The sequence below is a fragment of the Nylanderia fulva genome, unplaced genomic scaffold, assembly GCF_048542155.1.
Source record: "Nylanderia fulva isolate GAGA-0341 unplaced genomic scaffold, ASM4854215v1 Scaffold842, whole genome shotgun sequence".
NCBI lineage: Eukaryota > Metazoa > Arthropoda > Insecta > Hymenoptera > Formicidae > Nylanderia > Nylanderia fulva.
In genome coordinates this window covers 3,712-22,631 of record NW_028190964.1, presented here as the reverse complement: position 1 = coordinate 22,631, position 18,920 = coordinate 3,712, and the positions used below count along the sequence as shown (strand labels likewise).

At 45.5% G+C, this 18,920-nt stretch overlaps 1 protein-coding gene across 1 annotated transcript; it reads right to left on the bottom strand.

Moving 5' to 3' along the window:
• Positions 1 to 440: 440 nt before the first annotated feature.
• Positions 441 to 2,960, bottom strand: LOC146719831 (uncharacterized). The gene has a single exon (XM_085489466.1). It carries the CDS (start codon positions 2,673 to 2,675, stop codon positions 645 to 647), a length of 2,031 nt encoding a protein of 676 aa, XP_085345592.1. The 5' UTR covers positions 2,676 to 2,960; the 3' UTR covers positions 441 to 644.
• Between the last annotated feature and the right edge of the window lie 15,960 nt (positions 2,961 to 18,920).

Genomic DNA, 18,920 nt, shown 5'->3' with positions numbered 1-18,920 from the left:
GCTCCAAACACAGTTTGAATTATTCTGAATTCAAACGCCGTATGACAAATTTAAACGCTATCGTATTTTATCACGGGAGTGGAAGTTTTGAAGAATACTGAACACTAGTTTTCACACATGAATACACTGATTTATTCGTATAGTAGTACAAAATTCGAGACTAAAACTTAGAATTAGAATTTAGATTTAGACTTAGAATTTAGAGTTAGAATATTATACTTAGAGTTAGAATTTTAGAATTAGAGTTAGGATTTAGAATTTGGACTTAGAGTTAGAATTTAGGAGTGCGACTATACTGTTCGGTGTCGCGCAGAGAACTGACGAAATTCGGGACTGTTCTGAGGTCCTTCGTTTCGGCGGCTCGGGCCTGCGGCGGCCTGGAGAGGGGGAACTCTCCGGAGTAGGGGCTCTCACCGTGGTGGGAGACCCTTAGGCGCTACGAAGCGCCACGCTTAGTTTCTAGGCGGAGTTAAGCGTCATGGCCGGCTTGGCGCGCTTTTCAAATAGCGTTTAAGGAACTTGGAGTAAACGAAAAAATTTATACGGCCGGACGTGACACCTCCCCCCTTAAAATAAAAATGTTGGAATTTAATGTTCCAACATTTTGGACTTAGTTTTCTATGCGCTACGATTAGGTTCTTAACTTAACATTGATTATGTAAATATTTATTTAGTTCGCCGTAATCTTTCATTGGGGGAACACTCGTAGGGTGAGTTTTTGCACACACTTTGCCACTGTCTGATTCGTTAATCGAAGGGGTTTGTTGTGTGGGCAGGGTTAAGGGTGTTTCTTCTTCGTTCGTTGGAGGGGGTTTCTGGTGTAGCAGTTCTCGTCCGTTGTCCTGTTCTCCGTCCGCTGATCTACCAAGGTGTAGGAGAACGTTGGTCACCGAGGTCCAAATGGCTCCGAGTAGATGTAGACTCCATCCGTACACCGAGTGGAGTGCGTACCCATGGATCAGGGTGTCGATTATTAATTTTATCAACCGTACGGTAACGAAGATGCCAAGTACTCCGGCACTGGCGGATCCGAAGCTTATAAATCCCTTCCATAGCCTGGCTCCGGTATTTTCCGCTATTCGGTCGAGAGATTTCTCGTCTAATAAATTCAGCAAGGAGAAACTGCCTGTAGGAATTTCCTGTCCCATTGCTCCCCTGGCGATTGTGTGGAGCATGGAGGGTTTTTCCACGGGGAACATGATATGGTCGCGAAGACGATCAAGATCTTCGTTCGTATAGATACCACTGGAAGCGAGTGAATCCGGGCTTACGTACTTCCATGAGGGTTTGGTTAGAGGCCTGATAGTAGGCGGTGCCACCGATTCCACGGGTTTCGGTGTTAGTCTATACCAGGTGTTGTGTATTTGGTATAGAGTTGGTAATAGTTCATTGCAATCCCTCGATGTTCCGGCTTTAGTAAGTATCTTCGATCTTGGTAAGAGGAAGAGTGACTTATTTTGATGAGTGACGGGCAGTTCGTTGTAGCACTCCTCGGTAGGTCGTAGGCGGCATTTGACAGGTATACATTTGATGAGGTGTATAACTTCACCTGCAGTTATGGCGGTATAACCTGGAGACTTCATTATTCGATGCGCCATTTCGTCAGGTGCTATGCTTGCTAGAGAAAGTGCGTTGAGGAGGATCTGCCTTTCCAGTGCACATTTTTGCTCCATAATATCCTTGTATAGTTGGGTCAGCTGGGTTTTCAGGTGTTTCTCGACGTATATAAATTTTGAATTCACATATGTGAAGATGTCGAGGTTGTCGATTCTGACCTTGGAACGGCTTTTGAATGTCCGTTCGGGCCTCGTTTCGAGGATACACAGCTTGGGATGTTCCGTTCGCCAAAGGTTGTATCCGCATACGTTGGTCTCGGTTGTCCTTGCTAATGCGAAGGTTGTGTCACGCGCCGTGACTGTATAAATCGTTGGCGCTTCCTCTTGGGGAGTGCTGGGCGACAATCGATATGCTATTCCTTCGTAGAGAACATCGTATCGTCCAAAGTGACAGTTGTCAATTGGCAGGATTGTCCAGAAGGTGGAGGCGCCGTCGGCATCAATGCATTCGCCTGTCGTTACGGGACAGCGAGTGCCGGATGGAAGTATCACTTCATTGTTATTGTATCCAACGGGCAGCTCCAATTGTCGTATCGTGATTCGTACTGAGGCTTGCACGATCACGTCGTCCCATGAACCGTATGCGTCGCTGAACTGGGTGCCGCTGCATTTTCCGTCTGTCTTAACTGATCCTGCGAGTGTCATTGCTCTTAGGTTTGTTGCATTTGGCTTAATCCCAGTAATGTGCTGGTTAACTCCTAGAGATATGGTCCCTGTTTCGTGCAATTTTCGGCATGTATCTGCCGATATTTCGTGGATATACTCCTGTCTTCCGTTCTGCACCGCTGCTATATGAGAGTGCATTCCGCAGTAAAATATAGTCCGGTCTATTTCGATTTTGCATTGGTAGGCAGGAGTATGCACGAATTCACTGAGTTGGAGTAGTTGTATATAGACTTCCTCCTTCTTAGGTTCGATGCTGTTGGTTTTACACTCTTCGATATCTAAGAGGGAGAGTGTTGTGATGTTCAGGCCCCGTCCTCCACAGTCGTATCCGATTAGTCCGCTGGATAGTGGGGCCAGGAAGGCCATGCCCAGGATAATTGCGAGAGTCCTCATCTTAGCGTGGTTGGTTGATTACTGGCCCGTCCTCCGTTTGGGCGTCCGAGATATATTCGTCTTCGGAGTGGGGGTCTTCAAGGGTGGGGGCTTGATGTGGTGAGGGCTTTAACTTGTCCATATGTACGGTTTTAGTCTTACTATTGCTTATAGCTAACTTAACGTTATTTTTACCTAGTATCTTTATTATCCTATAGGGACCTGTATATTGGTCTCCTAATTTCCCTTTGTTAGGTTCCTTAAGTAAATAAACGCTATCGTTAATCTTAAATTTACGCGTATTGATTTTCTTATCGTAGTATTTCTTACCTCTATTCTTAGCATTATTTAAGTTTTCGCGTGCGGCTGTTTGGGAATCGCGCAATTTGTTGAATAGTGTGGTTAAATATTGTGTATAGCTTTCGTTAGTCATGCTTTCGATGTCCGGGTCGCTCGAGGGGACCCGCGCGATTTTCCCGAAAATGAGTTCGTACGGAGTGTATTTTGTACCCTCATATACGCTCGTATTATACGAAAACGATGCTAGTTTTAAAATTTGATCCCATTCACTATTTTTATCAACAAATTGCTTCAAATATTCCCAGAGTACCTGGTGTGATCGTTCTACCGATCCGTTCGCTTGTGGTCTGTACGCTGTGGTCTTACATTGCTTGATTTTAAATTTTCGGGCTACTGTCCTCATGAGGCTGTTTATAAAGTGTGAGCCCTGGTCGGTGAGGATCGCTTTTGGCGCGCCGAATGTACAAATAAGGTCGTTAGTAAATGCTTCTGCTACTTGTATCGCTCCTGCTTGTCGGAGTGGGATCGCAAGGGAGTATTTGGTTAGCAGGTCCTGTATAGTTAGGATGTACGTATTGTTTTGTTTCGTGGTTGGGAGGGGACCCATTATATCCATGGAGACCTTTTCGAAGGCCGAATCGGGGGTGTCGGTTAGGATCATTGGTTGCTTGGTTTTTACGCGAACCAATTTCTTTAATTGACACGCGCGGCAGTTTTTGACGAAATTTTGGACATCAGTTTTTATACCGCTCCAAGTGTAGCGTTTTTTAATCCTATTGTAAGTTTTGGTGATGCCCTTGTGTCCTGCTACCGCGGAACAATGATTTTCGGCGAGAATTTGTTCCCTTTGGTCCTTCCCGGGGACCGTTATGTCGTTCGTACAAATAAATATTCTTATGTCGATTTCGTCTAGTATTTTAATTAAGAGGTTATATATCGTATTCCAATCTACATTGTCAACGTTGCCTTTACTGATCGAGATCGATTGCAAGCCCAATTCTCGGATAACGTCTAGTAGCGAGTGTATTGCTTCTTTTATTATTTCCTTTTCGGTAACGCCGGAAATCCTCTCCTTTACCGCGAGAGAAATTACGCGTCGGGTGCCCTCGCGACTTACCCTTGCCCTGCCCAAAGCTGCATCTCTGGTCATCGGCAAGGAGTTCGCTACTTGCAATATTTGGGCTCCCTTGTCGATCGGTGTTCCTTGTTGCGTTATGAAAATGACAAGGTTATCTTTTCGGGTCGCGAAATTGTCCGGGATATTTATCACGCGGGGCCTCACGGCGGCCCGTGGAATGAAAGGACTGTTTACGTTTATGAATAACTCCTCGCTACTGGAACTGGAGTTGCTATCGGTTTCGTTTTCCGAGTCGCTGTCCTCGCTGGAACTAGGGGGCGAGTTTGTTTCCTCTGATTTCGAATTATCGGGGGTCGGTGAGGGACGCTGTTCGCCGCAATCCAGCTTGTTTGTGATTCGTGGAGTTTTTGCGCCTCGCTTCTTCTTAGCGGGGAATAGGGATTCATTGGAGTCGGACAATCTTTGTATTTGTGAGAGAGGGAGGACTCGTTCGACTTCGGGCATAGGGTCTGGGGTAGGATTTCGCGAGAGGGCGTCTGCATTGGCGTTTATTTTTCCTGCTTTGTATAATACCTCATACTCGTATTCTAATAGTTTTAGACGCCATCGGACAAGACGGGAAGATGGGTCTTTTACTGAATGTAGCCACACCAAAGGTTTGTGATCCGTGACCAATTTAAACTTCTTACCGTATATGTAAGGCCTGAAGAAATTTACGCTGTAAACTATTGCTAATAGTTCCTTTTCTATAGTCGAATAGTTTCGCTCGGCCTTATTTAGTAACCTGGAGGTGTAGGCTATAGGGAGGTCTTTTCCAATCGGCCCTTGGCTCAGGACACCGCCTATTGCATATCCGGATGCGTCGGTAGTTATAACGAAAGGTTTCGTAAAATCCGGATACTGTAGTATCGGTTCTTTGCACAATGCATCGCGGAGGTGCGTAAAGGCTGTCTCCTGTTCCTTATGCCAAACAAAGGTCTCATCCTTTTTCAGCAGATCGGTAAGCGGGCGCGCTATCTTCGAAAAATTAGGTATGAACCTCCGGTAGTATCCCGCTAGCCCGAGAAATTGCTTGCTATTCTTCGGGTCTGTAGGGCGAGGGAAACTCTGAACCGCGGTTATCTTTTTAGGATCGGGTTTCACTCCAGTTTCGCTTATGACATGTCCCAGGTACGTGACTTCTTTACGGAGGAACTCGCACTTGTCGGGCTGGAGTCGCAGTCCTGCCTTCCTAAGTCGTTCCGCCAATTTGTGGAACTTTATTTCGTGCTCTCGCAGTGAGCTCGAATATAATACGATATCATCAAGGTACACAAATAGTTCGGCGCCTTGAAGTCCGGTGAGTACCTGGTCCATGAGTCTTTGGAATGTCGCGGGGGCGTTTTTTGAGCCCAAACGGCATTCTCTTAAATTCGTAATGCCCGTACGGTGTGGAAAACGCCGTTTTATGGGCGTGTGCTTTATCCATTTTGATTTGATGGAAACCCGATGCTAAATCGAATACGCTAAAGTACTTCGCGCTTCCTAGTTGATCGAGGATTTCCACTATGTTTGGTAGGGGGTACGCGTCCCCGATCGTTTTTTCATTCAGCGCCCGATAATCTATTACCATGCGCCAGCGTTTGTTACCTTTCGAGTCCGGTTTCTTTGGCACGATCCACAAGAGGGAGTTGTACGGTGAAGTGGATGGTTGAATGACATCGTTCTCGATGAGTTCTTGTACTTGTTTATTAATTTCCTTCTTGTGCATCGGCGGAAATCGGTATTGTTTCGTGTGGACCGCTAATTCGTCGGTTGTCGGGATTGTGTGTGTAGTGACGTCTGTGGAGTGTAATTTATCGGTGGGGAGACGGAACAAATCGTTGTAGACGTTTATGAGGTTATGTACGTGTTTAGTCTCCTCCGCATTTAAGTGTTCAAGCCGCAGCAGTGTTTTTATTTCTTCGGGACGAGATTGTGTGTTTTGTCGGGTCAACGCTGCGACGTGTTGAGGTTTTATGTCGTTATGTTTTATGAGATTGTGTTACGTCCCGTTCGCAGTCGCGGCGTGTTATTCGCAAGTGTATGATTCGCGTTGCACGTACTCGAACTATTGCGCGAGACAACGTCGTATTACGGAAATTTTTCCGGGGATACCCACGACGAAGGGTTTTCCGACAAAGGTTGCACGATGCGGAGGAAAGGGAAAGAATGTGTTACCCTTAAAGTAGCAGTTACGGCGTGGAGCCTATCTGTAATTCTACAGTTATGATCGTGGTTCCGTCTTCTATCCTCGCCGGGACGCTATCTGGGTTACGCGAGTAGTCTTCGTATACAGACTCGCAAAGTTCGCATAGGTCACCCGCCCGTGAGAGGGTGAGGCGGTTGCTGCAAGTTCCGCAAACTATCCCAACTAATAATCCACCTATGGTTAGGCTATGTTTCCGGATCCGCGTCCAGAACAATTGAGAAGTTCGAGGTAACGCGGCGAAGCATGAAAGACAAAGAGCGGCTTTAGTTTCAAAATGGATGTACCCGATACCGACTTGACAGTAATACGGAGGCTCGAGAGGTATTAGGAGATTAACTCCTGGAAGAGGGGTTACACCTCTAAAGGGGATTGGGCACATCTATACTTGCCACGTTAGTTGTATTAAAAGATCATGCGTTGTTCGCTCGTAGATGGTTGATGGGACCGGAAGTTGTCGAGAGGTCGGTAAATGGCGGCAAAGTGAGTCGATGTGGCGTCGATATAACGTCGGCAACTATCGGTAACGATCGTCGGTAAAGGCCGTCGGTATAAGCCGGTGGTAAATCGTTGGTAAGATCGTCGATAAAAGAACGTACGTCGGTATACTGTTGGTAAATCGAGAGTGTTCTTAATAGTTTATTGGTTAAATGACTACTTTGTTGTACGGATTTACGAAGTTATTTCCTGAGACACGAAGATTTTTAAAAGATTGAATTATTTGCGTTTTTCCGTGTTAGAAGTTCGAGAGTTGTACCGTGTGCAGTGGACGACCCTAGTTTTATAGCCTGACCCTTTTTTTATAGCTTCCGCAGTGACGATGGAAAAGAGGAAAAATGCGTCGGAGATTTTTCTAGAATGTTCTCTTCCACGTGGTAAAACCGTCTCTGAATTTGCTAACACGCGCGATTCCTCAGGTTAACATGAATTTCACTTACCTTTAGTAGCACTTTCTGACGGTGGCCCCCGTCGGGGGGTATGGTGCGGGAGGGGCTTTTCCCGGGGGTTTTGGGGGCGGGGCCGGGTTGGGAAAGTTTTGGATGCCCTTCCATGTAGGGTTCGCGCTCATTTTTTTTAATGTTGAAAAATCCTCTACGGGGTCGGCCCGATACTCCACCCAAAAATTGAGAGTTTTTCCCGGTCGTGATTCACGAAGGTCGGTTTGTTTTCGTATTGTTTTCCTTCCCCCCGCTGGTTTAGGCTTTAAAAATTTTTAGCACCTCTGAAAGATTTCCAAAAAGGGGGGTTTTTTGCGGGGGACCTCACTTTAATTCCTTTTTTTGGAAATTGAGAATGTTTTAACGTGATGGCGGTGGTCCGCCCAAAAAATTTTTAAATTATTTTAATTCAAAGCCTTGACGATTTAAAGTTGTTTTTTAAAGGGGTGGAATTTTGGGGTCGAACACTTTTTTTTACCAGAAAACAGTTTATTCGTATATAGTGGGTTTAAACTAGAACTTTGAATTTTTACTTAGACTTAGAATTAGTTTTTTTTTAGGAAATTTTATTAAATTAAATTTTAGAAATTAATTTGAATTTGGCTAGAGTTAAAAATTTTGAAAGGGACTGACTTTCGGGGGGGCGCGAGGAATGACAAAAATTGGGGGCTTTTTGAGGCCTTCGTTTCGGCGGTCGGGCCCACGCTTAGTTTTAGGCGGATTTTAAGCGTCAGGCCCGGCTTTGGCGCTTTTTAAATAAGTTTGATATTTTTTAGGATTTATTTCTTAAGAGGAAAAAAAAAATTTACATACCCTGACTTTTAAAAGGGGGACGTGAACCCCCCCCTTTTAGAAAAAATTTGGACCAGTTCCCAAGGGTTTCCTTTTAGTAGTAAATTTAAGGTAAATTTTGAAAACTTATATATCTATACTCCTTCGTTGAGGGGGGTTGGCATTCTTGTAGCATAGGCACCCAATTTTGGCTTTTTTCGCGGGGGGTAAAAAAATTCGGTCGCAAAGGGGGATTTGGGGGTGTTAGCTCTGTCCTTGTCCGGTTTCTCGCCGCTGGTTTTCGGGGGCAGTAAAACGTTGTACTGAGGTCCAAACGGCCCCAGGAGGTGCAAACCCATCCTATCGGAATGGAGTCGTAAAAATGTATCTTTTGTGCGATATTATTTTTGGCGACCGGACGATGAAAATACCCGGGGGGATTCCAGCGTTCGATCCGAAATTACGAATCCTTTCCAAAACGGGCTCCCGTTTTTCTGCTAGCGGGTCGAGGTTTTTCCCCAAACGGTTTTAGCTAGGGGGGGGTTCCCGGGGACTTCTTGTCCCATTGCTCCTCTAGAATTATTGACATAAGGGTTTCTCCAGGGAAAATAATGTGGTCGCGAAGACGTAAGGCTTCGCTGGTAGAGATGCCGTGGGGGATGAATTGGAATGAGATCCCATGTGGTTTGGTTTGTGGGTTTAATCATCGGCGGCGCCATTGTTCACTGGTTTGGGGTTAAACATCCAGTTGTGTACTTATAAACCTGGAAGTAGTTCGGGAAAACCCGGGGTTCCGTTTTGGTAATACCTTGATCTTGGCAACAGGAGAGGGATTTTTTTTTTTTGGGGGTGCGGGGGGGTTCGTGTAGCATCTTTTTAGCGGACCGGGACTCCCCCGGGAGCATTTGTCAAATGGGGGACTTCGCCCGCCCTAAGGCGGTTTTTTAGCCCGGGCCTTTATATTCATGCGCCATTTCGTCCGGGCGAGCGGCGGGGGGAGAGAGAGCGTTTTTTAGAATTTGTTCTCTAAACAATTTTTTTTTCCCTTTGTTTGATAATTGTGTCAATTGTGTTTTCAAGTGTTTTTTTTTTTCCCCGTAAATGAATTGGAATTTAAGTAGGAAAAAAAATCGAGGGTTTCGTTGGATTGGAGTGGCCCTTAAAAAGTATGCCCCGGTTGGTCTAGTTGCAGAGTTTGGAGTTTCCCCTCAAAAAATTGTACCGACACATTTTTTTCCCTGGTTCGGCTAAAACAAAAAAGGGTTTTTTGCGTGGGGATGTGTAGAACGGTGTTCCCTCTGTGGGGCTTTGATGAAGGCGTGCGCGGCTTTGGTAGAGAAACGTCGTAGCGATTTTTAAATGGCAGTTTCGTGGGTTTGGCCGTCCATATGTGGTTTGGCCAAACTGCGTGTTGCATTCTCCTTCAGCTCGGGGAAACGAGCACCGGGGGTAAAATACTTTATTTGGGCTAGTTACGGGGGGTCGGTCTTTTGGGGGGTAATTTTTTTAGAGCTTAACAACTTTTCCCAAGGGAACGGGTCGTGAAAAAGAGTTCCGAAGCATGTTCCTCGGTTTTTTGGTGGGTTCTGCGGGCAAGTACGGTGGTTGGTGGGGTTCACCTGATGTCCGTGTGAGGCCGTTGTTCCCCCCGGAAATAGTTCCGGTTTGTATAGTTTCTTGAGGTTTCTGCCGATCTTCCGGGTATTCGGCCTTCCCTGTCACCAAGGTACATGTGAGGATCCACATAGTGATGGTTTCGTCGATTTTAAACCTTACATTGGAGTCCATGGTGGGTCGAAATTTTCCCCTTGTAAGTTGTATATTCTTTTTCTTTTCCCCTTCAAGATCTAGGTTACATTCTCCCATTCCGTGAGGGATGTGAAATAATTTTAACCATGCCCCCCGCACTAACCTTTTTCCCTGAGGTTTTGGAACCGGACTGCATTTGGTACTAGCGTAGGCTATTCCTTTAGGTTCGGTTTCGGGCAAAATTCCGTCCCATTCCCGTTGTACGGCGTGGGATCAGGACGCGGATTGAGTCCTTTAAAACGCTAAGAATTAAAATATGCTCTTGGGGTTTTAAGTACACCGTACTAAATTCTCCTTTTTTTCGTTGTTTTCGCGGGCCAAAAAATTTTTTTTAGTAGGGCATTAAATTTTACGGGCACTTTCCCAAAGGTTCGTCCTGAGGCGTAAAGGCCGCCCCGAAGTTTGTTTTTTGAGAGCATTTGGGGTTTCCCCTCCGAGGAAGGAGGAATATTTTTTCCCGAGGGAGACAGCCGGTTAATTGCCCAGGGGTGTTAATCCCTCGAAAAAAGGTTTAAAATTTGTGGTTTGCGAAAAAAAGACCTTGGGGGGGTTTAGGCAATCCAAATTGGGCCGGTTCCCGTTTGAATCGTCGGGACAATAAGGGTTGTCCAGAGAGCCCTAGGACGGGCTGGGCTTTGGGAACGAGCTACTTCCCGGCGCAATTTCCCCATTCAGCGGGGGAGTTTTTTTAACGCCGCATTTTTTCCCAGGGGGGCGCCTCCACTTTTTTTATTTTTCTCTAAAGGGGTTTTCCCAATGCCCCCCTTCTCTTATCCGCTTTTTACGTTGGTCGGTTTGGGGAGGCGGCTTGTCTTTCAAAAAATTTTCTTTAGATTAACGCGGCTTCCCATTTTAGTCTAGTCGAGTTTTGGCAAATCGGTTTTCTTGTTTTAGTTTTAATGAAAATTTAGCTAACTCGTCGGAAACCTTTTCCGTTCCCTCCTTTTTACCGAACTTCCTTTTCCCTTTTTTCCGGCCGTGAACAAGCTCGGAAATAAGTATCCCCCGTTCACCAATTTTTTTATCCCGTTCGCAGGGGGGGTTTTTCGCGAGGTATGATTGCGTTGGGACCGAACTATTGCCGAGGGCAACCCTCGTATTAGGAAAAATTTTCCGGGGATACCCACCCCGAGGGTTTTTCCGAAAAGGTTGAGGCGGGAAAAGGAAAGGGAAAAAAATGGTTTTCCCTTAAATAGCATTTTTGGGGAGTATCTGTAATTCTACAGTTTTGATGGGTTCCGTCTTCTACTCGCCGGGGCGCTATCGGGGTTTCGCGGGAGAGTTTCGTTTAAAACTCGCAAGTTCGCATAGGTCACCCGCCCGTAGAGGGTGAGGCGGGTTTCGGGCAAGTTCCCCAAATATCCCAATAATATCCACCTATGGTTTGGCTATGTTTCCCGGGTCCGCCCAAACAATTGAGAAATTTGGGTAACGCGGGGAAGCAGAAAGACAAAGGAGGCTTTATTTCAAAAGGATGTACCCCCATCCTTGACAGAAAAACGGAGGCTCGAGAGGTTTAGGGGGAATTAAATCCGGAAAGGGGACACCTCTAAAGGGATTGGGCCAAAAATCTATACTTCCACGTTAGTTGTATTTAAAAAATCAGGTTTTGCGGTAGAGGGGGGATGAGACCGGAAGTTTTCGAAGGTGGAAATGCGGCAAAGGAGTCGAGTGGCGCGAATAAAATCGGCAAATTGGTAAGATGTCGGTAAAGGCCCTCGGTATAAGCCCCGGGGTAAATCGTTTGGAAATCCGTAAAAGACGACGTCGGTATACTGTTGGTAAATGAGGTGTTCTTAATGTTTATTGGTTTAAATGACTACTTGTTTTACGGGTTTCGAAAATATTTCCTAGACACGAATTTTTAAAAAGATTGAATTATTGCGTTTTTTCCCGGGTTTGAAGTTGAGGTTGTCCGGTGCAGTGGGCGACCCGGTTTTTTAGCCGACCCTTTTTTTTATGTTTCCGATGGATGGAAAAAGGAAAAAAAGCGTCGGGGATTTTTCTAGAAGTTTTTTTCCAGTGGTAAAAAACCGTCTCTGAATTGCTAACACGGCGATTCCCCAGGTTAACATGAATTTTACTTACCTTTAGTAGCACTTTTTGATGTTCGGTCGACTTGGGGGTATGCGTCGGCGAGGGGCGCCGGGTGTTTTGGGGGGGCGGCTCGGGTTGGAAAAGTTATTGGATCACTTCCACTGGGAGTTCGTCCTCTTTTTATTTTTAATGTTGAAAAAAGTTCGTATTTGGTCGGCCTGATATCCATCCGAAAATTGAGATTTTTCCTCGGCGCTGATTTAGAAGAGTGGTTTATTTTCGTAGTTGATTCTTTTCCCGCGCTGCGTTTAGGAAATTTTAAATTTTGAGCATCCTTGATGATATAAAATAAGGGGGGGGTGATTGGGGGACCCCAATAATTCCTATTTTGGCAAGGAGAATTAATTCAACTGTGAGAGGGGGGGTGTCAAAAACATTTTTTTAAATTTTCAAATTTTAAATGGTATGACAGATTTAAACGTGTGTTTTTTATCACGGGAGTGGGTTTTGGGGAGTACTAACACTGTTTTCCACATGAATACACGTTTTATTCGTTAGATACGGATTAAAACAAAATTAATTTAATTAGATTAAATTTTAGATTTAGTTTTAGGATATTTACTTAGAGTTAAATTTTAGAATTAGATTTAGATTTGGACTAGAGTTAGAATTTAAAAGTGCGACTGTATTTTCGGGGGCGCGCAGAGAACTACGAAATTCGGGAGTTCTGAGGCCCTTTTTGGGCGGCTGGGGCCGGGCGGCCTGGAGGGGGGGGAAACCCCGGAGTAGGGCTCCACCGGGGGGGAGATCGGGCGCTAAAGCGCCCACGTTATTTCTGGGCGGGAAACGTCTTTGGCCGGCCCTTTGGCGCTTTTTAAAAATAATGTTTGATATTTTTTTAGGATTTATTTTTTATAGAGGAAAAAAATTACATACCCTGACTTTTAAATGAAGGGGAGTGAAAATTTGGTCCCAGACCCGGGTTGGGGGCCGCCTCATGTTTAGTGACCCGTGCTTTGGGAAATTTTTGGGGAAAGGAGGGGCTTTAGCCCCTTGGATAGGATGAAGGATCCTCGAGGTTCTGTGGACAAAATTTGGGAAATTTTTTCGATCTTTGTAATTTACCCCAGGAATACAATTTGTGGTCCTTTTTTCGTTGTTAACGGGTTTCATATTTCTGTGCGTTCGATTTTGAAAGGCATCTCCTAATAGATGTCTTTGTTCACATGAATTCGGGAATATATCCTATCTCCCCGGGTTGCTGACTTTGGGGCGAGACGGTGGCCCGCGATTAGCCGGGTTTTTAAAACCCTTGAGCTCGTTAAAGGGATTTTCGTTTGTCCACCGAGCGCGTTTGGGAAAAATCTATCTTTGACGCGCGCTAAAAATTTTGAAACCAGGATTCCGCCTTGGGGAAAATTTGGAAAATGTTGGGGGTAAGGGGGGGGATCCTGGACCCAGGTTTTATCTTGTCGTCCCAGCGTTTTTATTTACGCTTTAATTCCGCTAAGGGAAAAAAGTTATGCTTTTATCGATAACGCAATCGGGCTTAGTTGGGCCTTTTTTAAAACCGTTGGGGCCGCGCCCCGATCTATCATGAAATTCGTGTTTTTCGTGCAAACCGCCGGGCAAGGAAAAGGGGGGGCGCGTGCGAAAAAAAGTTGGGTTAGCATGGGGATTCTGTTTTCTCCAGGGCTTGTCCGTTTTTAGTCTTGGAGATTTTTTTCCCAACGTTCCCGCTCGACTTCGCCGGGGCCTCGAGGGGTAGGGGAGTTCCCTCGGGTTATTTATTGTTTTCGGCCTCCTTTTTTCGTGTCCCGGTTTTTTACAGTACCTACAGTATTTTTTGTATGGTTTCGTTCGGTCAATTGTTCTCGGGACTTCTGGGTTGGCGTTTTCCGTTCGAAAGGTTTGCGGCTCTGTGACTGTTACTATTTCAGGGTCCGGCTTCTTTCTAAACCGGGTATTAAATTTTTTTTTTCCACTATAAAAAAACCCAAAAAACTATCAAACATTTTTTAAAAAAACGCGCCAAAGGGGCCATGCCCTTTTAACTCCCCCTAAAACAAAGGGGGGGCGCTTCGTGCGCCAAAGGGTCTCCCACCCGGTGGACCCCCCTACCCCGGAGTTTTCCCCCTCTCCAGGCCGCCGCGGCCCGAGCCGCCGAAAAGAAGGACCTCAGAACAGTCCCGAATTTCGTCAGTTCTCTGCGCGAACCGAACAGACAGTCGACTTCTAAATTCAACTCTGGTCCAAAATTTTACTTAATTCTAAAATTTAACTCTAAGTATAAATCCCAAATTAAAATTTTAAAAACTAAATTAGTTAAAATTTTAAAAATTATTTCAATCCGTATACTTCGAAAAATCAGTTTATTCAGTGTGAAAAAAATAGGTTCGTTTTCCTCAAAACTTCCCCTCCCCTGAAAAATACGACGCTTTAAATCTGTCATACGGCATTGAATTTAGAAAATTTAAACGTTTTGGAGCGGACCCCCCGCCATCAAGTTAAAAACTTTTCCAGCTTTTTCAAAAAAAGGAATATAGGGGTCCCCCGCATATCAACCCTTTTATTGGTAATCTTCGAGGATGCATAAAAATTCAATATCCTAAGACGCGAACGCGGGAAAGGAAGAATAAAAACTACGAAAAAAAACCACTCTATCGTGAATCAGCGCCCAAGGAATACTTAAATTTTCGAGTGGATACAGGCCGACCCTGAAACGGTTCAAGTCCGGCTTCTTTAATAGTCAGGGTAGAAAATTTTTTTTCCACTAGAAAAAAAAAATCCTAAGACTTAAAACTTTTTTAAAAACCCCCAAAGCCGGCCATGACGTTTAAACTCCCCCCTAAATAAGCGTGGCTTTTCGTGCCCCCTTAAGGGTCTCCCCCACGGTGGAGCCCCTACCCCGGGGAGATTCCCCCCCCTTCCAGGCGCCGCGGGCCCCCAGCCGGGGCCGAAAAAAAAAGGCCTCAGAACAGTCCCGAATTTGTCATTTTGCGCGACACCGAACAGTATAGTGCACCCCCAAAATCTAATCAATCCAAAATTTCCCCCCCCAAATCCTAACCAATTTAAAAATTCAAACTCAAAGTAATTTTCAACCAAAAATTCAAGTCAAACAAATTTTAATTTCTAAGTTTTAGTCTCAAATTTTGATACTATCGAAAAATCAGTTTTTTTGTTAAAAAATGGGTTTTCAGTACTCCTCAAAATTCCACCCCCCGTGATAAAAAACGACGCTTTTAAAACTGTCAAACGGCATTAAAATTAAATAATTTTAAACTGTTTTGGGCGGACCCCCCCCCCTATCCAGTTAGAATTAACTTTCTCCGCATTTGCCAAAATAAGGAATTGATGTGAGGTCCCCGAATATCAACCCCCCCTTATTTGAGAACATTCAGAGGGTGCATCGAATTAAAGCCCAAGAGCGACGCGCGGGAAGGAAGAATAACTACGAAAATAACCCTACGTGAATCAGCGACCGAGGAATACTCTAAATTTCTGGGAGGGGAGTATCAGGGGATCCTAATAGGGGGAAACATTTTCAACTTTAAAAAATAATAAGAGGCCGGGAGGGAACTCCCTACAGGGGGAAGGGGGGGCTACCAAAAAAACTTTCCCAACCACGCGCCTGCCGCCCCCCAACACCCCCGTGAACGACCCTCGCCGGCACGCACTCCCCCCCCCAAGTACGAGCCGACAGGGATAAGAAAGTGCTCAAAAAGGAAAGGGGAAATTCATGTTCCTGAAAAACCGCGCATTTTTAGCAAATTCAGAACGGGTTTTCCCCCGGGGGAAGAGAATTCTAGAAAATCTCCGACGCTTTTTCCTCTTTTCCATCGTCACTGGGGAAAAAGCTAAAAAAAAAGGGGCCGGCTAAAAAAATTTAGGGTCTTACTCACACGGAAAAACTCTGAACTTCAAAAAAGGAAAAAAAACGAAAAATAATTCAATTTTTTTAAAAATCTTCTTTGTTCAGGAAATAAACTTGGGAATCCGTACAAAAAAGGTAGTCTTTTAAACCCAAATAAACTTTTAAAGGAAAATCTGTTTTTCCCAAAAAGGGTTCCCGGGACGTACTTTTTTATCGACGTCTTCCCAAACCGATTTACCCCCGGCTTAAAAAACCGAGGGCCCTTTTCCCGCGTGTTACCGAAGTTGCCGACGTTAAATCGACCCCCATCGCCCTCATTTTAACCAAATTTTCCCGGCCCCTTGGGACAACGCCCGGTCTCATAAAAACCCATCAGGGCCGAAAACGAAAGTTTTTAATCCCAACAAAGGGGGAAAAGTTAGATGTCCCCAAATCCCCTTTAGGGGTGAAACCCCTTCCAGGGTTAATCTCCTAAACCTCCCCCGAGCCCCCTTTTAAGGGTCAATTTCGGTTGGGTAAAATTCCTTTTTGAAACAAAAGCCGCTTTTGTCTTTCTTTGCTTCGCCGGGGTTCCCCTTCGTTTTCCAAAATTTTTCGGGACGGGGATCCGGAAACTGGGCTAACCATAGGGGGAATTATTATTGGAAGTTTGGGGAAATTTGCGGGCAAGGCCCGCCCCCCCCCCACGGGGGGGTTTACCTATGGAACTTTGCGAGTTGTATACGAAGAATTTCCGAAACCCAGTTTAGCGTCCCCGAGGATAAAAAAACGGAACCACGTATAACTGTATAAATTACGATGGGCCCCACCCGAAAAATGTTATTTTTAGGGTAAAAACATTCTTTCCCTTTCCTCCGAATCGAAAAAACCTTTTGTGGGAAAAACCCCTTTGTCTGGGTACCCCCCCGGAAAAATTTTTCCGAATACGCCCTTTTGTCCGTGCAATTTTCAGTAGTGAAACGCGAATATACACCCCCCGGGGGGCTAACACCCCGCGACTGCGAACGGGACGTAAAAAAATTTGGGTTACCGGTGGGAAAACGTAATTTCCGAGTATGGTTGGCCCCGCGCCGGAAAAACGGAAAAAAGGGAAAAGTTCTAGAAAGGGGGGGGGAACGGGGAAAAGTTTTCCGAAGCAAGTTAGCGAAATTCAGTTAAAAACTAAAAAAACGGGGAAACCCGGGGTTAGCCGAACTCAGCCCTAACTAAAAACTGGGAAACCCGCGTTAAGGTCTAAAAAAATAGTTTGAAAGACGAACCCCCCAAACCTACCCGACCAACGTAAAAAGCGGGAAATAAGAGAGAGGGGCGATTGGAAACCTTAAAAAATAATGAAAAAAAACTGGGAAGGACGCCGCCCCTCGAGAAAGGACCTTTAAAAGATGATCCTCGCTGAAATGAAGGAATTGCGGGGGGAAATACCCTCGTCTCCAAAAGAGCCCATTCCCGTTTACGGCTTTTCTGGAAAACCCCTTTATTGCCCCCCGACGATTCAAACGGAAACCCCCCGGCCCCCCTAGGGAGTCCCCTCAACCCCCCCCAAGGTCCTTTTCGCGAAGAACGGAATCTTACCTTTTTTCGACGGATATAACGACCATAGGGAAATTCACGGGGAGCATTCTTCCGCTGGGGAAAAATTTTTCCCCTTTTTTCCTGGGAGGGGAACCTCACTGCTCGTAAAAAAAAAACTTGGGGGACGCCCCTATTCCCGCCGTCGAGGAAAACCTTCCCAAAAGGGTGTTCCTAAAATTTAATAGCCCCTACTCAAAAACGCTTTTGGTCCCGCGAAAAAAATCGTCAATAAAAAGGGAAAAACGTAGGGTTGGGTTACTTAAAAACCAACGGCATATGTTAGATTCCTTTTGTCGTTTTTTAAGGGAACTAGACCCCGCGACCCCTAATCCCAACGCCGAACAACGGGAAATGTGAACGACAAAATTTGCCTCAAACGACAAACTCACGGCACGTCTTCTGGGGACGGTCAAACCCCCTTCAGTACAAGCAGATGGTTAGAGGGCCTTTTCTCCGTACCGTTTAAAGGCATTTTGAAAGGGGAAAAGGGCCCCTTTGGCCAAAAAGAGAGAGGAGCTGGACAGAAAATCAAAATAAGCCGGGGAACCGTCGCAAAAGGGACCCCCCCACGTAAAAAATATACACCCAGGCGAAAACGGGAACTTTCCCCGCAATGGAAATTTTTTCCAAAGGGTTATCCATTAATTTTCGCGAAAAATTTGGGGGCGAGGGAACCCCCTGTAACGCGAGAAAAGAGGACCCCCCCAGCCTAAAACCCGTAGCCGGCCCAAACCTTAAAAACGCGAACTCTAATAATGTCTTCTTCGAAAAATGACCCCCTTAAAAATTGGGGGGCCTTTATTGTAAAAAAACAATGACACAAATCGGGGGGAGTGTAAAAACGCGAATACAATAAAACGCGCGGAAAAGGAGAGGGGAAAAAGGCATCGAGCCCTGGGGAAAAGGTTTTCCGGGACACTTAAACCAAAGGGGCCTCCCCAAACGCCCCTTTCCGATAAATTAGTCAAAGGGAAAAGGTTCCCAAAAGGAAGCCAGAATGCAACTTTAAAATTTACCCGGTCTTTCACACGCGCCCACCCCCCCGCCAAATTTGCTGACGGACTTTTACAAGAAAAAACCCCATTTAGGGGATAGATAGGGGGGCCCCCCCAATCCAAAAAAAATTCAAAAATCTACATCCCGGGGGTTTAAACCCGTCAAGAACACGTTTTTACCTTACGGTATCAAACGAGAAGAAAAAAAAACACTGGGGGTCCACCGAAATCTTTTTTACAGGGGTTTATCCCCTCTATTCCACCCCCCGGAAACCAAATAATTTCCCAACCCTTTCCAAAAGGGGACCCTAGGATCCGACTTCCCCCAAAATTTTCTAGCCCATTAATCCCCAAGGAAGGGCAGTGTACTGGGGGAAAATTTTCCCAAATTTTTCCCTTCTAACAGCCCCGAAACTATAGGAGTCCCCGTTTCGATCGCGCTAAAACGTTCTACGTAAAAAGTAAAAAATTCCCGGGCCCGTCGCAGTGGGAAAAACGTCCCGCGCTTGGGTTCTGCGAAAACTTATTCTGGGAAAAAGCGATAGTCACTAATCAGGGGGAAAGGGCCCATACCCCCACGAAAAATAAATTTGCTGTGCCCCGCCCCCCGGGGTTAGGGGTCCCTACGATAAAACCCCCCAAAAATAAAAAAAACCCTCTAG

Excerpts from the sequence above, each read along its gene's own strand:
- LOC146719831 (XM_085489466.1), bottom strand. The coding sequence starts at position 2,675 with ATGAGGACTCTCGCAATTATCCTGGGCATGGCCTTCCTGGCCCCACTA.